The sequence below is a fragment of the Manacus vitellinus genome, unplaced genomic scaffold, assembly GCF_001715985.3.
Source record: "Manacus vitellinus isolate BGI_N305 unplaced genomic scaffold, ASM171598v3 scaffold_2_pilon, whole genome shotgun sequence".
NCBI classification, from domain to species: domain Eukaryota; kingdom Metazoa; phylum Chordata; class Aves; order Passeriformes; family Pipridae; genus Manacus; species Manacus vitellinus.
The window spans coordinates 28,872,318-28,892,740 of record NW_021940208.1 but is presented as its reverse complement, the minus strand read 5'-3'; the positions used below and the strand labels follow the sequence as shown (position 1 = coordinate 28,892,740).

The 20,423-nt window shown below is 37.7% G+C and overlaps 1 protein-coding gene across 4 annotated transcripts in view; it reads left to right on the top strand.

Annotated features, from left to right (window-relative positions):
- ENOX1 (ecto-NOX disulfide-thiol exchanger 1) overlaps positions 1–20,423 on the top strand; it is a 285,209-nt gene that overhangs the window by 198,119 nt on the left and 66,667 nt on the right. For all 4 annotated transcript variants that reach the window (XM_018071491.1, XM_008934599.3, XM_018071490.1 and 1 more), the window contains one exon: positions 7,032–7,244. In XM_018071491.1, coding sequence (XP_017926980.1) covers positions 7,032–7,244 — 213 coding nt within the window. The remainder of the gene's footprint in view (positions 1–7,031; positions 7,245–20,423) is intronic.

The window sequence follows — 20,423 nt, the reverse complement described above, 5'->3', positions numbered from 1 at the left end:
TTTCCTTTTTTCCTTTTTTTTTTTTTTTTAAATCTATTAAGATCTTCAGAGTCCTTCAAATTAAGTCCTTCATAACTCACTCCTTGTTGGCAGAGTGGACATTTTTTCCTGCACCTTTCATGTCATTAGCCTGAACCTCAATTATCAGAATGAAATGAGCTCCAGCATTCCAGCTAGATGGGTAACATGGAGAACAACATGTGCTCCTTCTCATTTGTGTTTCCTTGAGGAAATACCTCAATAAATTCAATGATGTGAATTCTGGGAATCCAAGGTCATTTACAGTGAAGTGTAAATGTTATTTGCCTCCTTAAATAGCCTTCGAGAATAGACCCTCAGTTCTTGTTTTGACAAAACCAGCAGAATACTCTGTCTTCTGCTATTATATTACAAAAAGGTGACTTTTTTTTCTTGTGGTTCATTACAGCATTTGTATGTGTCTTTGAGATTTTAATTCCTCAGCATTAAATCAGATGCCTTATTACTGCAAAGTGAAATGTGTCAGTAGATATTTAGGTTCAAATTTGCATGCTCTGACATCTGTTTTCCTGGGTGTTTTATAAACAGTTGAATATTGCGGTGCCCAGAACATCACACAACTGGAGATAGGCTGAACCCTTTAAGTGGAATGCTGCTCTGTCAGGTGCATTGGAACAAAACATTTTAATTTGTTTGCTTATGGCATTTGTGTTTCAAAGCAGAATTTCGAACATTATGGTTTTCTTAATTCAAGCATATTTGTACCTAATGGTATCATCTTCAGAAATCACTTCTTGTAAATAAGCTCCTTTAAAATACTACATCTGTCTTATTTGCTCTAGGTAGCTACATATTTCCATCATCTAACAAAGATGTCTCTTTATATCTGAATATCGGTTTTTAAAGTATTTTGAGCAAAGAAGACATATATATCTGAAAGTTATATACAATACGCTCTGGAATTTACTTTCCTTTTAAATACAGTGTTTCTTTTTGAGCACAAGGAAGTTATTTGTGTGGTTTTGCATTTTAAAAAATATTATTTGAAAAATTGGGAAGCTGCTTCTTTGCCAGGCTCTGTATTATCCCCTGAAGAGAGCAAGAGATTGGAAATTTAAATAAATAGATGGCAGTTACAGTAGAATGAACTAACCAGGGATGCATCTTGTGCAAGATTCAGGTAACATCAAGCCTGAGAATCTCAACTCTTGCACATAATTTGAAATATAAACAACATTTAATTGCTTGGGAAATAGGATATTTCACTGAGAAGAAAACCAGGCTGCTTTCATTGTCACCCTGTGCTTCAGAGCCAGACTCGAGGAGCATAGCAAAAACAGTGCGGTTATCCAGAGAGGCAAGTCTCACCCAGAGAGGATCGAATTCAGTGCAGGGCTACGTCAGAAGGGGAGGCAAAGTGAGATCCTCTGAACAAATCCAGTGAATGCCAGGTTTAATTGCTGCTGAAAGACTCCAGACCTTTTTTTAGCAAAATCTTTTTTTTATTGGTGGTATATCAGGACAGAGCCCTACAACAGATATGTTTCAATGCTTTAGCATCAAATCTGTTCATTCACCCTTCCTGGTTTTAGATTATCATTTTCTCCTTCCTTCTTCCATATGTTGCTGACATCTGCTGTGACACAATACATCTGGCTCTGAGAGCCTCGCACAGGGGCTGTGATCAGGTACAGTGCAAGGGCACTTTTGTCTGCTGGCAGAAGAGCATAAGGCTGGGTTCAGCTATCAGCAGCCTGGTTACCCAATTCCCTGGGCACCTTCCTCCCAAAGCCTACAAGAAGTACACTCACTGTTAAGTGCTTTGCTAAAAGTGTCCTCCCTCACCTAAGCTGTATTGTATTGATGCAGATTTTAAGGTTTTAATGTAAACCTGCTAGGTTAAATATACCACACTGCAAAATGACTCAAGGTAACTACTGTGAATTGGGAAATGGCAGCTCACCGATTTTAAAGTTTGTGCTGTGATTTTGAGAAATAGGGAGGAAACTCAATACCCTCATAATTACTTTTTATTGGAAATAGTGGCATCAGCAGGAGAAGATAATGGATTTCAGTGTCTCACATGAAACACCTACCCCAGTAAGAATCTTGTGTGATTTAATTTGAAAGAAAGAAAGAGTTTGATGATACAGAGGGGAGAGAGTACCTTTTAATATATCTTTTAGTGAATGTGTATGTATATTTTAGTCAAATCTGGTGTCAGCTAGTCATTTATTGCATAACTGAAAAAGTTTCTTGGTTATACCACACAGTTAAGGCTATTTAAGAAATAGTAATTATATTAAGATTAAGATATTAATCATTCTTTAAAAGAACCCTTTGGCAGTAAGAATTTGTATTTCTTGAGTCTCTCTTATTATGCAATGCCACTGAGTTAAAAATGTTATTAATCCCAAAGTAACAGACTGATGTGTGTGTTGCATGGCACAATTATATAAGGAATTTGAGCAGGAAAAAAAAAGAAGGTGAGGGTAGTAGACTGAAGAGTTACATTTCTAGGTCAGTGACAGGCAGTCTGTACAGAGGAAGCTCATAAGCTGAGAGAAAAATAGATTTTCATTTTGGCACCAGAAGTGGTGTGTCCTGGGAAGCAAATTGTTCCTGATGCACAAGGGAGTTGGGCTGAGTCTTCTGATGAGAGAGATTAGTGAACCTTTATCCTGACCTGATTCACCCACAGCAGTCACCTGCTGTAGTTTATTCTTTTTTGTATTGAATTCAGTTTCTGCAGTTTAGAAATCTTAGTTATAGTTATAATAAATTACCAAATCAGAAGTCAGATTAACAATAACTTTGGCCATGCATCCTCCTCTGGCTGCAGTTAAATGGAAGGAAGAAGTTTGCATCCTGAACTGGACTATGCCACCTTCCTGTAATAGCTGAACTGGGCCCAGTTTGACAAACCGGAACTGGAGTACGATCAGCTGAGCAGATTCAGGCAGACCTGAGGGCAGTGTAACCATGAGCAAAGGGGTAGTGCTGAGCAGGTGGTAATGAGACAGGAAACACATCTTCCCATGGCGCTGCTACGACTGACAGAGGACAGGCTGTCGATCAGAGGCAAAATAGATGGGACATATCCCACCACTGTTTTCGCCTCACTGCACGCCCTGCAGCACAGTCATTCTCAGTGCTCACAGGAGTGTTTGTTAACTGGATTTCTACTGGTAAGGGCAGAACTTAGCATCTTACAGAAGGGCCAGAGAAAAATGAGATCATTAATGCAATCCAAAACATACACAGACAGCACAGGAGCTTTCTAGGTGTAGTCATTAGGGTAAAGAGCAACAGCTCTGTCTCAAGTCTAGGAAAGTTTATTCCATTTGGGGTTGCTTAGAGGTGGTCAAATTACAAGCAGAAAAATGCTAGACATTTGTCAACAATTATTCCCCTTTTTCGTAGAAATATCCCTGTTAACAATTTCCTGGGCAGCTCTGGGGATGCATTTTCTTTCCTTTATATTTCATTTCATCTAAGTTGTGAGCTAGGATTTAAAGGTCAAATATCCTTAGTTGATGTAAGAGGAATTTTAAATACCTTACCTTTAGAGCCTTGTGAATGGGTCTAGCAGCACCTGGAAATCTCTATTGACAGACACCCAGCAAACCATCATTGATAGATGGGTAATCTTAAAATGACATAGCATCATCACAGCTTGTGTTAGGACTGAACATCCAAGTACAAGAACACAGAGGTGAACAAGTGCTGAGTAGGTGTTCTGGAACAGGTGCACTTGTGTAATGGTTAGGATTAGTCTGACCAAATGTAGACATCTGTGGCAGAGATGTCTGTATATGAGCAGGCCATCCCAGGCTTCCTTTACAACTGGTTGAGGGAAGCAGGCACTTCTGGGCCACAGTTCACCTCGCCATTAAATAGACAACTAAAACAGAAATGATAAAGCCTACCTTATTTGCTTAAAATATGCTGTAACTTGGAGGACAAAAGAGCTCTAAGTGCAAGAAATAATTCGCCGTGAGTTCATTTTAAATGAACAATTACATATGGGAACATGTCTTATATAAAGGAATTTATTTGAAGAGTGTGTTTTTAAACAGTGTATAATTATGTGCCTCCTACCATGAGGGAATAATTTTGAACAGAATTAGGAGTTTTGCTTTGTTTTATTTTTTAATGAATGGCTGCAATCATAAGGCAGTTCATGCTCTGCTTAAATTAGATTCCATTGCTGCATTTCTTCTACTATTTATCTACTAACTAAAAAATAAATGAACATTCTGGTATAAAAATCTGATTTTCTAAGGGAACCTCTGATTCCTCAGAAAGAGTCGCTGTATTCTGGATGAAGAAAATGAATTCATGGTGAGTTACCTAATGCCAGTCACTGAGTAGTGAACTCAAGAATATAGAAGTTAGAAATGAAGATGAAATAAGGAAATTTTAAAACTGTAGAGAAAAGGTTTTATTAACTAATATGCTCCTGTTGTGCATATATTACCCTCTAGCATTTTTGAATGTGTCTTCTAATTGTGTAATCAATGAAGATGCTGATGTTTACCAATGAAAGGATTTTTTTCCTGCTAGTACAGAGCTGTGAATTAACTGTAACAGTCCCATAGACATCTGCAGCTCCCTGGAAGTATAGTGTATTGAAAAAAAAGTTTCCAGTATGCCCTTTTAAATGGGTAGAATCTATGTGGCAGAAGGATGGCATGTTTATGAACACCCCTTACAGACACCTACTGTGCCTGACAAAAAGACAACAAAACTAGAGGTGTTTTTATTTAATAGAAACTCTGTAGCAAAACAACACACAAATGTGTACTGGAGAGAGATTAAAGCAAGAAAAACGGTGAATGTTTCTGTGCAACTGATTTTCCTAATGTATCTCTGAAACATTTTTGCTTAGATCTGCACACTGTTTCTTCACAGATGTAGAGCTCTTTGGAGGAGCTTCTTTGCATCATTTCTCTCAACTTTGCTGTTCATGTCTGGACCTAGACTGAATGGTACTATCGTATTGGGTGATAAATTATGTGTGACGATTTAGATAATAATGTCTACAAGATAAAAAGAGGAACACTGCTGTAGTTATTCTCTACTCACAGTCAGCCCAATGCTTGCTGTTAACAGGCTGGCGCCATCCGCAGGGTGATCTGACTACAGACTGTTGGAAATTGCGTTCTAAAATTGCCAGAAGCCATTATACGTTATTCTTATTTACTACTGTAATTATAATAAACATTGTGTTCCAGAGATGAGTTTTTGGCTGTAAGGAATATTTGACATCCAGTTCCCATGCATTTCAGCAAGCTGCAGTTTTTTGGAGAGCCTTATCTTTATGTTTTCTTGCAATGAGGAGACTTTGCAGGAGTCTTCTTTAAATTTGGCTTTTCTGAGGCCTATATTCATACAATCTCACCCATCAGAGCCACTTAATACATTCTGCTCTATACGTATCCAGCAAAGCTCCAAACTGGAGTCTAATCTGAAGGGACAATATTGAATAAAAAGATGCACATCTGACTCTTCCTCCCCATGGGCAATTACTTAATGGATGATGATAATGAATCACATGTTAATGTTAAGTTACAACAGATACATCATTGTACACAGGGAGAGTGTTATGATGCTCTTATTTTGCAAATTTTTTTCAAGGATCTTGGGTGAACATGCCTATTCAGCTGTGGAGAGCAAATCTTAGTGCTGTAGCTGAAAGCATATTTCAGTTAATAAGATGTTAAAAATCTCTTCAGAGGCTGTGGACACAGAGTGTGGCATTAGTCCTCTCTGTACTTTAGGCTCCTCACCTTTTAGGGAAGTGATTACTGATTCAGAATAAAAGCCAAAATCATCACTTAAGAATTAGTATTTCATTATTTTTTGTACATAGAAAGCAGAGTCTTACAAACTACGTCCCATGATTCTGTATTCTGTAACACAGTTGACTGGTTTTAGTATTTCCCAGATTTTATTTTAAGTATCTGTTGGTTATAGCTATAGTACTTCTTCCCACCATAACCATATACCTTTTCCTAGAGAAAGGTATACATGCCATCTAAAATATATATAAAGAAATATAACCAAAAAGACTAGATGAGATGTTTAAAATGAGTTGTTGAGAAATGGAAGTTTTATAGAATAGAATCCTGGTGAAAAAAATGAGATTGAATTGCACAAAAATGGTTCCTCAGTCTAAATGGGACTTAAAAGAAAATGTTTCCTCTTAATTCTGGTGAAGCCTGAAGTGTAATGGATACTGTGCTAAGAGTTTTCTGAGGAAGCTGAGAGCACTGTCAGAGGAAAGAAGATTACTTGGAGAGGGAGTGTACAAAATCTAGCTTTCAGTTTTGGCAGTCTTAATGCAGAAAAATACAGCTTATGTTACCTGAATGGTAAACATGAAGCTCTAATCCAGGTGTTTTCCTGGATTCATCTAGAATCGTTTAAAAAAATATATAAAGCAAAACACAGACAAATAATACAAAACAAATGATACAAACCAAGCACAGGCACATCATCTGTTCAAAGCAGTTCCATGTAAGTAATCAGTGTTTTGAGGAGGAATTGTTCAACCTCAACATTGTTCATTAATTAAGTAAATATATAAAAATAACATAAATGTGAACTCTGTTGACAAAAGTATGCCCAAGCTCTAAGACTGAGCTCTCAGCTGACCAGATTAACACAGACACATTTCGTTTCCTCAGTGAGTCCAGTACCACAGAGGTCTCTTCACTCCCACTGTAAGGTCATTCCATATCACTGAATGGCTTAAGGGAGACATTGTGAAAGCAAGGACTCAGGCCACAGGGAATAGGGGGAGGGTGCTTTTTGTTTTGAGAAAGCTATTAAAATAAGGAGAAGACAAGGCTTGAAGGAAGATTTATGTAGTTTCACATAGCTATATTGGCTTCTTACATCTGATAGAACAAAGGGCACAAAAGTTGCCCAAAATGATATACTGCAAGCAAGATTTATGCTGATTTTAATGTGACATGGAGCAGAAAATGTGTTCTCAGCAGGATATTTATACCTGCAATTTGAAACCTGTGCTTTGATTGTTCTAGATGATAGCAAATTTTCAGAGGCCATCACAGTGCTGCTTACCTGGATCGAGCGAGGTGAGGTGAATCGTCGCTCTGCAAACCAGTTTTATTCGATGGTGCAGTCAGCCAACAGCCACGTCCGCCGGCTCATGAACGAAAAGGCAGCTCATGAGCAAGAAATGGAGCAAGCCAAGGAGAGTTTCAAAAATGCCTTAACAGGGATCCTCACTCAATGTAAGTAACTCCCTTTTTGTCCAGTGTTGTTGTAGTGATGGTGGTGGTGGTGGTAGTGGTTTTTTTTATCATTTTGTTTGTTTGGGGGTAAGTAGTTGCAATGCAGTCATATTCTACTTCATATCCTATTCCATACTCTATGGCAATTGGAGGATCAAGGACCATTCCTAAGAGCTTATTATTCAAGGTGAGCAAAATTTCAGTAGTTTTGTTTATTATTAGATGAAGACATGCTCTATGCATAATGTCTACTGTTGTAGACACTTCAAGAATGGACCAGACAGAAGCCTCACTGCTCTGAGAAAATATCTTGGGCTTTTTGAGAGAAGGGATATGTAGCTTGTGCGTTGCAGCTAGTTAATTAGGTCGATTAAAGAACAGAGCACAATTAGGTAATATTTTTAACCTGGGTTTAGGTAAAAGACAGTAGAAGCCAGCATGCAGGCCACCTCTATAGTAGAAGAAAACGCTGTACTGCTGCTGGCATCAGGACTACTTGACTGATACAATGCCAGTAATAATTTGGCAGATAAACTGTCTTAAATATCTACTGCTGGCAGCAATTTCCTTAGCACAGAAATATAATCAATGAAGTTACCTTAATGAGGTTCCCTCATAAAACAATAATCAGGATACTTGACAAGAAGTTTTCTTCAAAGGCAAGGGAGGCAAAGAGAAGAGAAGAAAAGAGAAGGAGGTGAAAATGTGAGAAGAAAGGGGAAAAGAAAGGAAAAGGGAAGAAAAAAATGAGAAAGAAAACTAATTTAATTTTTACTGGTTTTTAATGTGTCTACTCATGGCTGCTCAAGCAAGAGGCTTTATGATACTCAGAAGGCTGAAGCCTGAAGTTAAGAAAAAAGCCCAAGACAATTTGTCAGATGGAGAACAATGCAGTTGTTGCATTGTAATTTCTGAATCATATCCCTAATCTTTATGTAAAAAAATAAGCCTTAAAGGCTTTTCTGCAATACATTTCTGGTCCCTCAGTGGGCATCCTTCAAAAGTTAGGGCTGAAGGCACATGCTTGGATGGACTTGCCTAGCTTAGGAGAGAAGCCCCTGAAGCTTTCTGCCTATGTTATGGTAAGCTCAGCATCTCAGAAGGCCAATTCATCCCAGGGCATATGTCCTTCTAATTTAAGAGTTTAGATGCCAGAACTTAGGAAGAAAAATTCTGGGCCAAAGACATTTGATTTCTGTGGACATCTGTTCAGTGAGTAAATTTTAAAGACAGCTAATTCCCTTGGTAATTTGCTAGGCATTATTGTCTTCCATTTAGCATCTAAAAGGCAGTGTGAGACACAAAGATGCAGACACCATGCATGGCGTGCTGTTCAGTTCACACCAGGGCCTCTGTAGTTTTGTGTGCCACAGCCAGCTCTAGCATTCAGAAATGCCTTCTTCAGCTGCATTAAAAAAAAAATCCCTCATTGTCAGCAGGCTGAACTTTAGTTAAATCAGTCTAAATTAGCCCATTTGTCACCAACTGTTGTAGAACATCTGTCACTTTGGAAATAGAGATCCCTGTAGTTTCAGGTGGAAACTTGCAGTTTTGGCTATCTTGTTTTGCTCCTGTCATGTACTGAATGCTGAACTTACAAAACCAGAAATAGGTCTGGCTTAAAAACAAGAGTTTCAGAGTCCCAGCAATGCCTGGAAGAAGAAAGTTTCTGGCGAATCTGGCCTAGGAGGACAAGGTCAGGAAAAAACATCCTCAGGGAAAGGTGTTACACTCTGTGGATTATAAAAACAAATTTTACAAGCTTTCCAGATGCTCTCCATTGGTTATTTTATAAACATCAGAAACATTGGCCATTATTAACATTAATGTGTCTTATTAAAATTCTTTGCAAACTTGATGCGAACAGATGGATGATATTTTTGCTTTACACATGTATATGCCTAAGATTGCTAAGCATGGAGACTGTGAAATGAGCTTCCAGTTTTTAAGGGAATTTGAATTAATCTGTATTTTAATTGATCTTAGGAATGTTTTTCATGCATCCTTTTCCATTGTTTTTCCACAGTCCTGTAGAATTGGTTACAATGTGTCAGTTGCTTTATGAAGAAGAATTTGAAAGTACTAGATGTCCAAATTAGGTGTGTGTGGTCTATTAAATTTTGCAGCATGACAAAAACTCACTTCTGCTGTTCTGCAGTAAGGATCCAAAAGTCTAGGCTAATGCTGCAGCTGTGTGGCCATTTGATATAAATATTACAGTATTTTTAAAATATAATGTGGCATTACTCTGTCATGAACTAGGTCAGATGTCCAACTTGGAGCTGACCATTCTGAGATTTCTTTGCAGTTAGAAAAGAAAAATAAGAATCTCCAGGGAATGAGTCATCAAACTGACCTCATGGTGCTCTTCCAGTGAGATGAATCATCCCTTGGATATGCCATTTTTTTTCTGCTATCCATAGAGGATTCACAGGGGCCTAGCTCTGAACCAGATGTTCAACTTTTTACATGCCTTGTTTAGAGTAGATTAATCCCACTTACTGTGTATAGCCTTGATACAGAAGGATATAGCGTAAGGGGAGAACTGGGAGTTAGATAAAAATGCCAGCATTGTAGCAAAAAATGTTATAGAGAGTGAAAAAGAAATAAAATGGGCTTCAAGTGCACTCACCTGGAACACACACACACACACACATGCACACACACACACACACACACACACACACACACACACACAGTCTGTGCAGGTCTCAGTAGAAAGTGCTTTCTTGTTAATGAGGATTACTGTGGCCAGAACATTTCAGCTTATGGCCCAACTGCTAAAGAAGTACAGGTATTGAAATCTCTGCTACAGATTTGTGCCTGGAGGTATTTAGAAGATTATCAAGCAGATTACCCTAAAAATTTGTGTCAAGTGTTCAGCATGTGAATTAATTATATGACCAAGATACTTGTGCCAGAATGAGCTATGAAATGAAGTGTATTACTGCTGTCACACCACAAATTTATAGCACCTGATTTAAGTTCTGCAGGTAGTCTTAGTCTTGTTATGGTGCTTCTTCAGTTATTTAAGGGATAAAGAGAGAAAAATGTCCACTCCTTCTTTTTATTAAATTACCTAGTTCTTCAATATTTGAATCTGTGCCTAAAATACAGATTGTTTTCCAGAATTTTGGGTAGGTCTGTGGCTTGATTTCTAAATTCTTCCACTGTGCTTCCACACCTTAATAACATGTGACACTGCTCCATGACTTTTCATTCATCTCCATTTCATTTCCTCCCAAACCACCTTTTCAGATTTACCAGTGTTGATCGTCATGTTTAAGGAAAATGGGAACCCTAGAGACATCTGTGTTGGTCTGTGGGCCGTTTTTAGACTACACCAAAGCTACAATTCTCTCCTCTGACTTTCTTCTCCATGCACTGTAAACTTTGTCTATTTATTGAGGTTTCGGACTATTTGGTGCAATCTCCCTTGACAACATTGTCAAAAGTACCTATAGGTGAGTGAAAATCTAAAATCCCATTCAAAAATTATTTTGATATCTCAAGAGTCAGACACACAAGGTGGTAGAAGTGTCCCAGTATACAAGTGGATAGATTACCACAGACATTGTAGTTTAGAGAAGTACTCCATGGCTGGGTACTAAGCAGATTATGACACCTACTTTTTTGGTCATTTTTGTCCATTTTACTAATTAATGACTCTTCAATGGACTTTGGAAATAGGAATCAGGGTCTATGAATCAGTTTCTTGTGTTTGTGGGGGAACAGTGGAAGGGTGGTTTTTATCATGGAGCCCCCTAGCCAGATTGCTTCCTTGTCATGGACTCGTAGAGTCAGTAAGGTTGGAAGAGACATCCAAGATCATTGAGTCTAACCTTTGAATGAACACCACCATGCCAACTAAACCATAGCACTAACTGTCATGTCCAGTCGTTTCTAGAACACTTCAGGGATTCTGACTCCCTGGGCAGCCTGTTCCAGTGCTTAACTACTCTTTCAGTGAAAAAATTCTTCCTGATGTCCAGCGTAACCATGAACAAGGGAGGATGGCTTTAAAGTGAAAGAGAGTAGGTTTTGATTAGATATTAGGAAGAAAACCTTTACAGTGAGGATGGTGAGACACTGACACAGATTGCCCAGAGAAGTTGTGGATACCCCATCCCTGGAAGCGTGCAAGAGCAGGTTGAATAGGGCTTTGAGCAATCGGGTCTAGTGGAGAATTTCAACCTGCAGGAGGTTGAAACTAGATGATCTTTAAGCTCCCCTCCAAGCCAAACCATTCTGTGATTCTATGGATTATGAGATTATGCAGTTTACCTGCTTAGTTTGTTGCTAAGCATCTTCAGCCCATATTTGTGAAACAAGATGTGAAGCTAGATACAACTTTGAGCTGATTCAGTAGGCCTGTCCATTAAGAACAGAAGACTGGGGAGAAGATTGTGTGTCATGTGCCCCTCCTTGGGAACCTCTGAATTGTCACCTCGAGTTTTCCTCTCTTTTTACTTAAGGACTTCAGTGTTGTGTTAGACTACACTGACTTTTTATCAAATAGCTGGTAGGTATCTGATATGAATTCTCACCTCATCCCCCTCCACAAAAAAAAAAAAGAAAAAAAATAAAAAATTGAAGTTAAATAATTCTGAAGGGAAAAGCATTCTCAACAGACTGAATAAAATTCTCCTCCTTTCAGGTTTCTTCATTTTCATTCTCTGATCTCTCTGGGTGTGATTTAATCTGTTTTAACATTATCAGTGCCTTCACAGATAGAATCTGCATTTTTGATATTAAAAAATTAAGAAAATGTTAAAAATCTTTTTTGAACTTTCTTCCAAAAATGATTGGCAGCAGTTTTGTTTTTCTCATTACAGGTTCACATCAGACGTTGCTATCTTGCTTTAGAAAAGATAAAAATTACATTGATATAATGATGATTACTAAAATCATAGTCTTATCTGATTTACTTTATATTCCATACTGTACTCCTTTCTCCCAATAATACTTACACTTTTTAGTATGTTCTCACAGTACTAAAAATGATGCCAGTTTCATTACAGTTATTGAAAACATACTGGTTAAAATTCTCTTAGCAGTCAGGCTTTTTATATACAGTCATGCTTTCTGAGTATTCTTTGAATTGCTCTGTATTAATAACAACTTTTAAAAGGATTTTCCTGCTCTTTGATTGTCCAGTCATACAGTCTTTCTTTCATTTGACAGTGATTAATTCAAAAATATAAGCTTACTTTATGTGCAAATTTTAGGTCATCATTAAGTTCTTTGAGAAAGAGATTGAGTCATATAATGTGTTTTTACATTGCAGCCCAGATCTCAGTTGGTGTCATAGAATGCCACTATAATATAAATAAAAATATTAATCATTCATGTCATTAGTTGCCACTATTACTTTCTACCTTGGTGCATTTTAAAAACAAAAAATTACATACAAAATAACATCCACAATCCATCCATGAGCTTTTGATTAGCTCATTTAGTCAGTGTGCTCTTGGCTCGTTTCTGTACTGATAATTTGTCCAGTAAAGGTCAGCTGGGTATCTATTCTTTCTCAGTTGTCCTTCCATTTTCTGTCTCATGTACACATGTTCTCAAAAGCATTTCTATCCAGGATGCTGTGGCAGTGGCAGAGAATAGAGATGAAAGACTCCATTTATATTTTACCTTGCATTCTTATAGTTCCTGCCTATTTTCTGGCAGTATAACCTTTTGTGGTTGCAACTTGTAGTGTTTCACGTAGCTTATTCCTTTGTGTTACATTTGCTTTGAATTTCTGCATTCCTTCCGTTGTCTGTAGCTTTCACTCCAACTAAAGTCAATACGAATCTTAGTATTGATTTAGCATGGCCAGAATTTCAACAGAAGCTCTTCTTCTGTTATTTTTAAGACTTTTTTTTTTTTATGCGGACCATTAAATATGCATGATGCTTTATAGCAAAATAAAAGCACTGCCTTCCAAGAGATTTCAGTCTAAGGCCCTATTTTGACAACTCATGCCACTTGCCTGGAATTGCAGATTTCTAGATGATGACACAGGGTTCAAGGCAAAGAAGCGTATGCTCTAGTCACATGAAAATCTGTACTTGGTTTTGAATGCTTTGCTGAGTAGAGATGGAGGTAAGGGCCTGATGCTTCACAGAACAGAGCTGTAAATGTTTTGTGGAAATAAAGGATAAAGGAAGAGAATATGACACTGGGGCAAGGAAGGAAAGATGAAGGTTCCACCCAAAAGGGTTCCTGAGTTGGCTGTGCATATCACATGGTCTGCACATCTAAAACTGTTCAGACTGCTTATAAGTGATTGAATAAACCTTATAAATATGAGTAATCCTATGCAACTATGACCGACTGAAATACTTACTCCTTCCATTATGCACTAGTCGTGCTTCTTGTCAAATCACTGGATTCTTCCCAAATGGGGTAGTTCATGATGATGACAGAGATGTTATGGGGATGGGAAAAGAGTTTTGGAAAGGGATAGACTATGTGGTAGAGAAAGATGGACACACATAGAATGAGGGACCAAAAATACAAAAGGAAGATGAGACTGGAGGCAGTAAAAAAAGAGAGAAGAGGACAAGTCATGGCAGACAAGGTAACATAAAGTATGGAGAACTAAATGTTACGACATATGATGTCTGAGACGATTTTTTCTTTTGATTGCCAGAAGAGGCTATGGCTGTTGAAACCTCCTCATCCACCTCCCTATTCTTTTTCTTCAGCAAAAGAAACTATACTATGGGCAAAACAAACATAACCCTCCTGATCTCCTAGGAACATTCTAATCTGCAAGATCTCTGTGTAATTATTACTTAGGGAGAGTCCCTTCTCTTAATGGGACCTGCCGGGGCTTGGTCGCATTAATGATGTTCCTTCATTACAGAGCTCTCTTTTTGGACAGACTTACCAAAAACAGTTTTTTCTGCTTTTGCTATTTTTAAATCTGAGGACTGAAAATAAAAGTCTGTCTAACCATAAATAACAAAAAGAACAGCTAATTAAATGCAGTACATTATAATCTTGTCAAGCTGATGAAGAAAGCCTCATTCACTTAATCTTCCTTTGAGTTGGGATGGGGAGATTGTGTGGGTTGAGCTTTTTCTTAGGTTTTTTTCTGATTGTCAACACAAGGTCCATAAAGTCCATTCTGTAAAGTGAGATGGTGGCATTGAAAGAGCAGGTACTGTACATTTGTGCCTGCCCGAGTGTGTTGTGCTGGTCTGATGTCAGGCTTCTGTTTATTGAGAAATGACATGAAGGTGAGGTGGTCTTGTTGAGTTCAAGTGATTTATCACATGGCACAGCACCAGCTCTTACAGTTACACTCAGCTGTCAGTTTCTTTGTTGTAAATTAAACCATGTTTCACAACCTAAAAGATTTTCAAAGCTTAAATTGGAGACAGATTTTTTAGCTAAACCTTGCAGGGCAAACTGGGCTCTCTTTAATCAAATTGCATTTTCTTTTATTTCGGAGTTTAACAGAGAGTGTTCTATTTCTAGAACTACTAATTGTTGATATACATACCTCAGACAAGTTACTATGCAGATTTCTGTATAAATACTGAAAACAGGGCATTTTTAGTATCCCCATAATGCTCCTTCTTTCACTGTTACTCAGTCGATTTCTTAGCCAAAAGAAGAAAGGAAAACAATGGCTCCTGACACTGAGGTTTGATACTCTTACAAGACCAGGGATTATAATATGTGTTGTAGTATAAGGACTTTTTCTGTTCTTTGTCTGTGTGGAAGAATCTGCTTATTGTACTACGAAAAAGTATTTCTTCCTGCATCACTCAGGTGTAGTGTTCCTGCATTCACTCAGCCTCTTTATAACCCATGCAAGCACATGGACTAGAACGGGTCTGAGTCAGATGGAATAGGAAGGGGTATCAACCATTGACCCAGGCATACCTTCTTGTGGTCTCAAACACTGTAGGCCTAGTCAGAGGGAAATATAGAAATAATTTAGGGAGAGGACATGCTTTCTAGTACTCTGGTAGGTGAGACAAGGTAGGTGGAAGAGGAAAATATCCTTGTTCCTCTGGTAGAATTTGTAATTGCTCTCTGCAACGCTGACACCTCTGCATCAGGGTGAAAGCAAAAAAGGTGAGACTGCTAATAAAGGATGACCCCCCTCACTTTATCTGCAGGATTAAATTAAGTAGAGATAGGGCAGGCTTGCCCATACTGTTCAAATGTAAGAAAGCTGTTGCTCTGGGCCAGCTAGGATTTCCCCACACACTGTAGGTATAGTTCAGAGTTTGATGCAGGACAAGTAGTTTCCCAGAAAAGCATCTTTTTTGTGGAGAGAGAAGGGTTGCTGCTGCAGGGACACTTGGCATCTTGTGCCAGTTGGTTTTAGGGAACAAGGATGGTCCCTGGCTGTTTTTGATTGCTAGTACAGATGTAGCTGTTAGGAGCAGGGCAGGTTGAGGAATGGCATCCTTGCAAGCTGACCGCCCACACAGCAAAATGATTTGGGAGATAAATCACTGGAGGCAACATTCTTTTGGTCTGTCCAAAAAGGTGGAATTTGGGGATATAACAGTGAAGTCCTCTGGTTTGCTCCTTTATCATGCTATGTCTTAACACTATGTCTTAAGGAACCTATTGGCATCCAGGCAGCATGCACACCAAACAGTAGCTTTCTTTACTCAGATGGAGTTGCAGCTGTGAATCACCTTCCTTTTTATACCTCTGGATTTTTTTTTAAATTTTTTTTTAAAAAACCTCAGCAAAACCAAAACCAAAGTAAACAACTATGCCATTTATTTGTAGCAGATACATTATTTCACACTACTGTCAAAATCAATATCTTCATTATACAAATCTTTAATGGCATTTGCTTATGTATACTGCTGATGACCTACAGTATGCTTTACTTTAGAACCCATCCCTTGCATTATCTGCAGCCTTCTCCAGGGTGGTATTTCCAACTTTTGTTTTCCTCTGCTAGTCAAAGGCAATCACATCTGCTTCTCCCTCTGTGGCATGTGAATTGAGTCAAAGGGAGAGGCTGCAGGTTTTCAACTGTAAATGTGAGAAAGGCAAAGTCTTTTTTGAAAGTATCAGTAGCATAACCAGAAGACTGAGGGTTTGGCCCCAATTAATTAAAATAATAAATGTTTCATTACTCTGCAATCTGTCTAACATTTCTCTTACTCATGTCACGTCGTTTACCTATGTGGAATTTTAGCCTTAGACATAATACTGAGTTCTGTTCAGTTCATTACAAATGCCTTTCAGAATTGTTGCCAGAAATATTTTCTTCCCTATCCAAAACTGACCTGAATACTCCATTCACTACAGCACCTAGCCTTGACTACTGTAATTCCTTGGTTTGCTGGGCTTGAAGCCAAATCGATTGGCAGACTGCAGCTTAGTCAGAATTCAACAACAAGGCTTCTGGCCCAAACCATGCCTCCTCTCTGTGCTGCGAATCTATATTTGAAAAGCATGTTATGCATTTACTGTAACAGTCTCCTTTACAATGTAATTTTATGGGTGGAATTTTTCTTTTACCCTTCATGTCAACTGTCACACTCTTATAAAATTTTTCTGAGCTAAATTGCTATATATTCTACCCTTACACTTACAGTAATTTATTGCAAAGCACTTTTCATCCTGTATCCCTAATTGGTGGAATTCGGAGAGAAATTATATGTGGAATCCGATTATTTTATCTGCCAGAAAAGACTTTTGGTTTTATTTTAACATATTATTTTTCAGCTTCTATTTTGTTTCTTTTTTAATTATAAATTATATTATATATACTATAAAATAGTATGTATGGCAGCTTATAATGTAATAAGCACAGGAAAAATTGAGTACTGCTTGTCTCCTGAACTCAAGGATAAATTTCAGCCTTCCCTCAGTCATGTATTTAAAATAGCCTGCTTGGTAAATATAATGCAGGCTAAAAGTGTTCTCTCTACCTCTTAATCTACAGATGAGTCTGTGCTTTGGTTCTCATTTATTTCTATTCTTCTTTGCTAGTATAATTTTCAAATAATCTATATCAAATGTTCTCTGGCCCTGTAGATATACTAGTTTTCCCTTTACTACAATCTTCTATGCAACTTCAGCAGGCGTTGTTTAAGGCACTTTTGTTGATATTCCTAGTTTTTGTGGTTGTTTTTACATTTATTCTTGATAACAATAACTTATCCTGGTAGCACCTTTTATGGCAGTAGAAACTGAGGCTTAAATATTCTTTTAATGTACTTACTATGAGCTGGCACCTGTAATAAAGTGTGTAGTAGTTGCACTGCACTGACACTTGCATATCATTCTGGATTTAGTTGTTTGGGTCTTTTTAGTTATTTATAACACAGCAGAAAAGCAATTAGATAATAATCGTTTGTCTGAAACACGCCACAGAAATTACCAACCACAGAATAAGTCATTAGGAAAGCTGCAATTGCTTACATCCTGTAAGTTATATTGATAGGAAAAACGACGACGTTATGGACCCTTCCAGAACGATGCATTTTTTTAAAATCCTAATTTAGTAGGGAAACAGCTTTGCATGTGGTCAGTGAAAATTTGATATAGCACAGAATTCAGTAACAGATGTTTGACAATTAATATTTCATGTTACTTAATAATTCTACTTATCAGTCACAGTTGACAGTACAGTGCATCCTGGAGTTCAAGGTGCCTTAGAGAGATTGATATGACCTGTTATTTAGTTTTGGAAACTTTTTCTAGAGATCAGGAAATAATCTGAAAACTATGGTCAGCAGCAAGACTGGGAACAATTGTTTCACTCAGATTCTGCAGAAATCAGTCCAAAATTTGGGGCCTCTCTTTGCCCAAGTCTTATCCAGATATAAACAAAAAATTAATTAACTGGAGAGTTTCTCAGATACTATAAACCTTTCATGACTTCCTCTTAGGGATGAATCTACCATCCCTACAGGCTGTGTGCTGATGGATCACTTACCTATACAAATTCGATACTGATCAGAAGTGAGTATATTGTATCTTGTCTTCCAATTACGCAGAGCACAAGCATTATGCCAGCTTTAGGTTTCCTGGGTATCTATGGCAAAATAAACAAATCTTAGTGCAACATGAGCAAATGTGAACTGGCAGAACGGGTTTATATTGAATTGCCCTCTCATAACGTGAATACAGATGTTGATGCAATACAAAAAGATGTGAAGGCACTTTCCTGTACTGTCAAATCATGGCCTTGGCTGCTGTTTAGCTCTAATGTAATGGTTGGAGGCCTTTTATGTTGGATGTTACCTGTGGGTATTTGCAATACTTCATAGCCTAGATAGCTGTGAATGTTGAAATGGCTGTACGTACACTGACACTTTCTTTGAATAGCATACTGGGATATTGGTCTTTGATACATACTAATTTAGTATGCTCCTCTACATTTCCCTTTTTTTAAAATCCCTAGCTGCCAGTTTCATGAAGCTTCTTTAAATGCCTTGATTTTTAGCATGTGATACTCATACTATCCTACTTCCTATAGTTTTTTTAATTCCTAAAAGTTAAGTAAGTGAAGCAGATGCTTCTTCTGTTCACTTTGTCTCCTGCAGTTATACAAGAAAAACTCTTTGACATCTTCCTAGCTTGTGTTTCCATTGAGGAGAGTTTCTTAAATAGTCGGATAATGACTTTTGATAAATCTTAACACCTGTTCACATAATGGAAATTAAACACTTTAAAGTTCAAATGCTTTTCAAAATTCAGATGATCTTATTAATACTTATTAGTGGAAAATGGCAAACCAGCTCTTTCTCATATCTTTGTGAATCTTTTCTACTTGAATTTCCACTTGCAAACTGAAAACAGATTGTTAATTAAGCAAAATTTTCTGAGCACCTGGGTCATCAACACAACGATAGTAATTAAATTCTAGCCGTAGTTTCTATACACATAATAATAGAGTGCTTTACCGTTTTCATTCTTTTCAAATTAATTGAATAAATGTACACAGCGTAACTTCCTTGATACATCCACTCTTCAGTCCAAGCAAGTTCTAATGGGCTGAAATTATCACATCTGCCTTTAAAACTTGAATGGATTACAAATGGATCAGATCACCACAGTAATGTTGAGGCATATTCTTTAGTAAAACTACATATACATATTAATTTAAAAGAAAATTAACTACATTTATTTTCTATGACTTTAGAAGGTAAATCATCCCTGAAAGAAAAGCTTCCATATGTGATTCAAAACATAATCTTCCTGAATATTACAGAACCCAACAGAAGTGGTAAAAAAAAGAGAGTAGAATAAATGTGCTCCTATTCAAATGAATGAGGTTAATTTTCAGATCTAGAGGTGAAGATACATAGCTGCTTTAGTAGGTGAGTTCACCATTTTAGCAAGGATAGGTTGTTATGTATAATAAGGATCTCTACATCTCTCACTCAAGAAGAGTCAGAGAGCAGATACTGATCAACTCAATGGGGCACTAAGGCATGCCTGCCACCACTTTTCAGTGAGAGGGGTGGGTGGTGCTGCAAGCTTCAACTTTATAAAACAGGGGACATCATTTCAAGCCAGGAATATAAAGAGATAAATAGCCAAGAACCTCATTAAAGAGTTGAAGCATTTTTCAGTTTTTCGTAGTTTGGCACAGCTGCTCATTCAGGAGCACAGCCCAGGTCATTTGTAGAAAATCTGAATTTCTTGGTGGTCCTTCAGTTAATTGTGCTGAGATCAAAGCAACTTACCTGTTGGCCATTTTTAGTCAAGTCACTGTTGTGGAAAGACAATGTTGTTTCTTACTGATGTGAAGAGAAAGAAAAGAGTGTTGAGAGAAAAGCTTTCTCAGTTGAGATGAACAAATAGCTAAAAGTTTAAGAATCTTAATTGTCCTAGGTAATTGACCTAAATATAAATGTTTGGGTTCAAAACAAATGCATTGGAATTGAATGAAGGAAGCCCATTTCACATCTCTTCTTCATCTTATACAAAAAAAAAAAGTGTCTGTTCGCGTACGTAACCATACATAGGCCATGGACACAGGACAGAATGATCTACCACAGGTGAGCCCATTTATATTAAATAGCAGAGAAGCAGCAGCTGCAGCCACAGAATGCAGTGTTAATGTGTGCTTTTGCCCTTCCCGTCTGCTGACAAATTCCCACTATCAGATAGTCACCCTTCAAAGCAGAGCCTGCTTGTCTTTCACACTTTCATTTGTATAGCCACACACGCAAAGGCATGTGC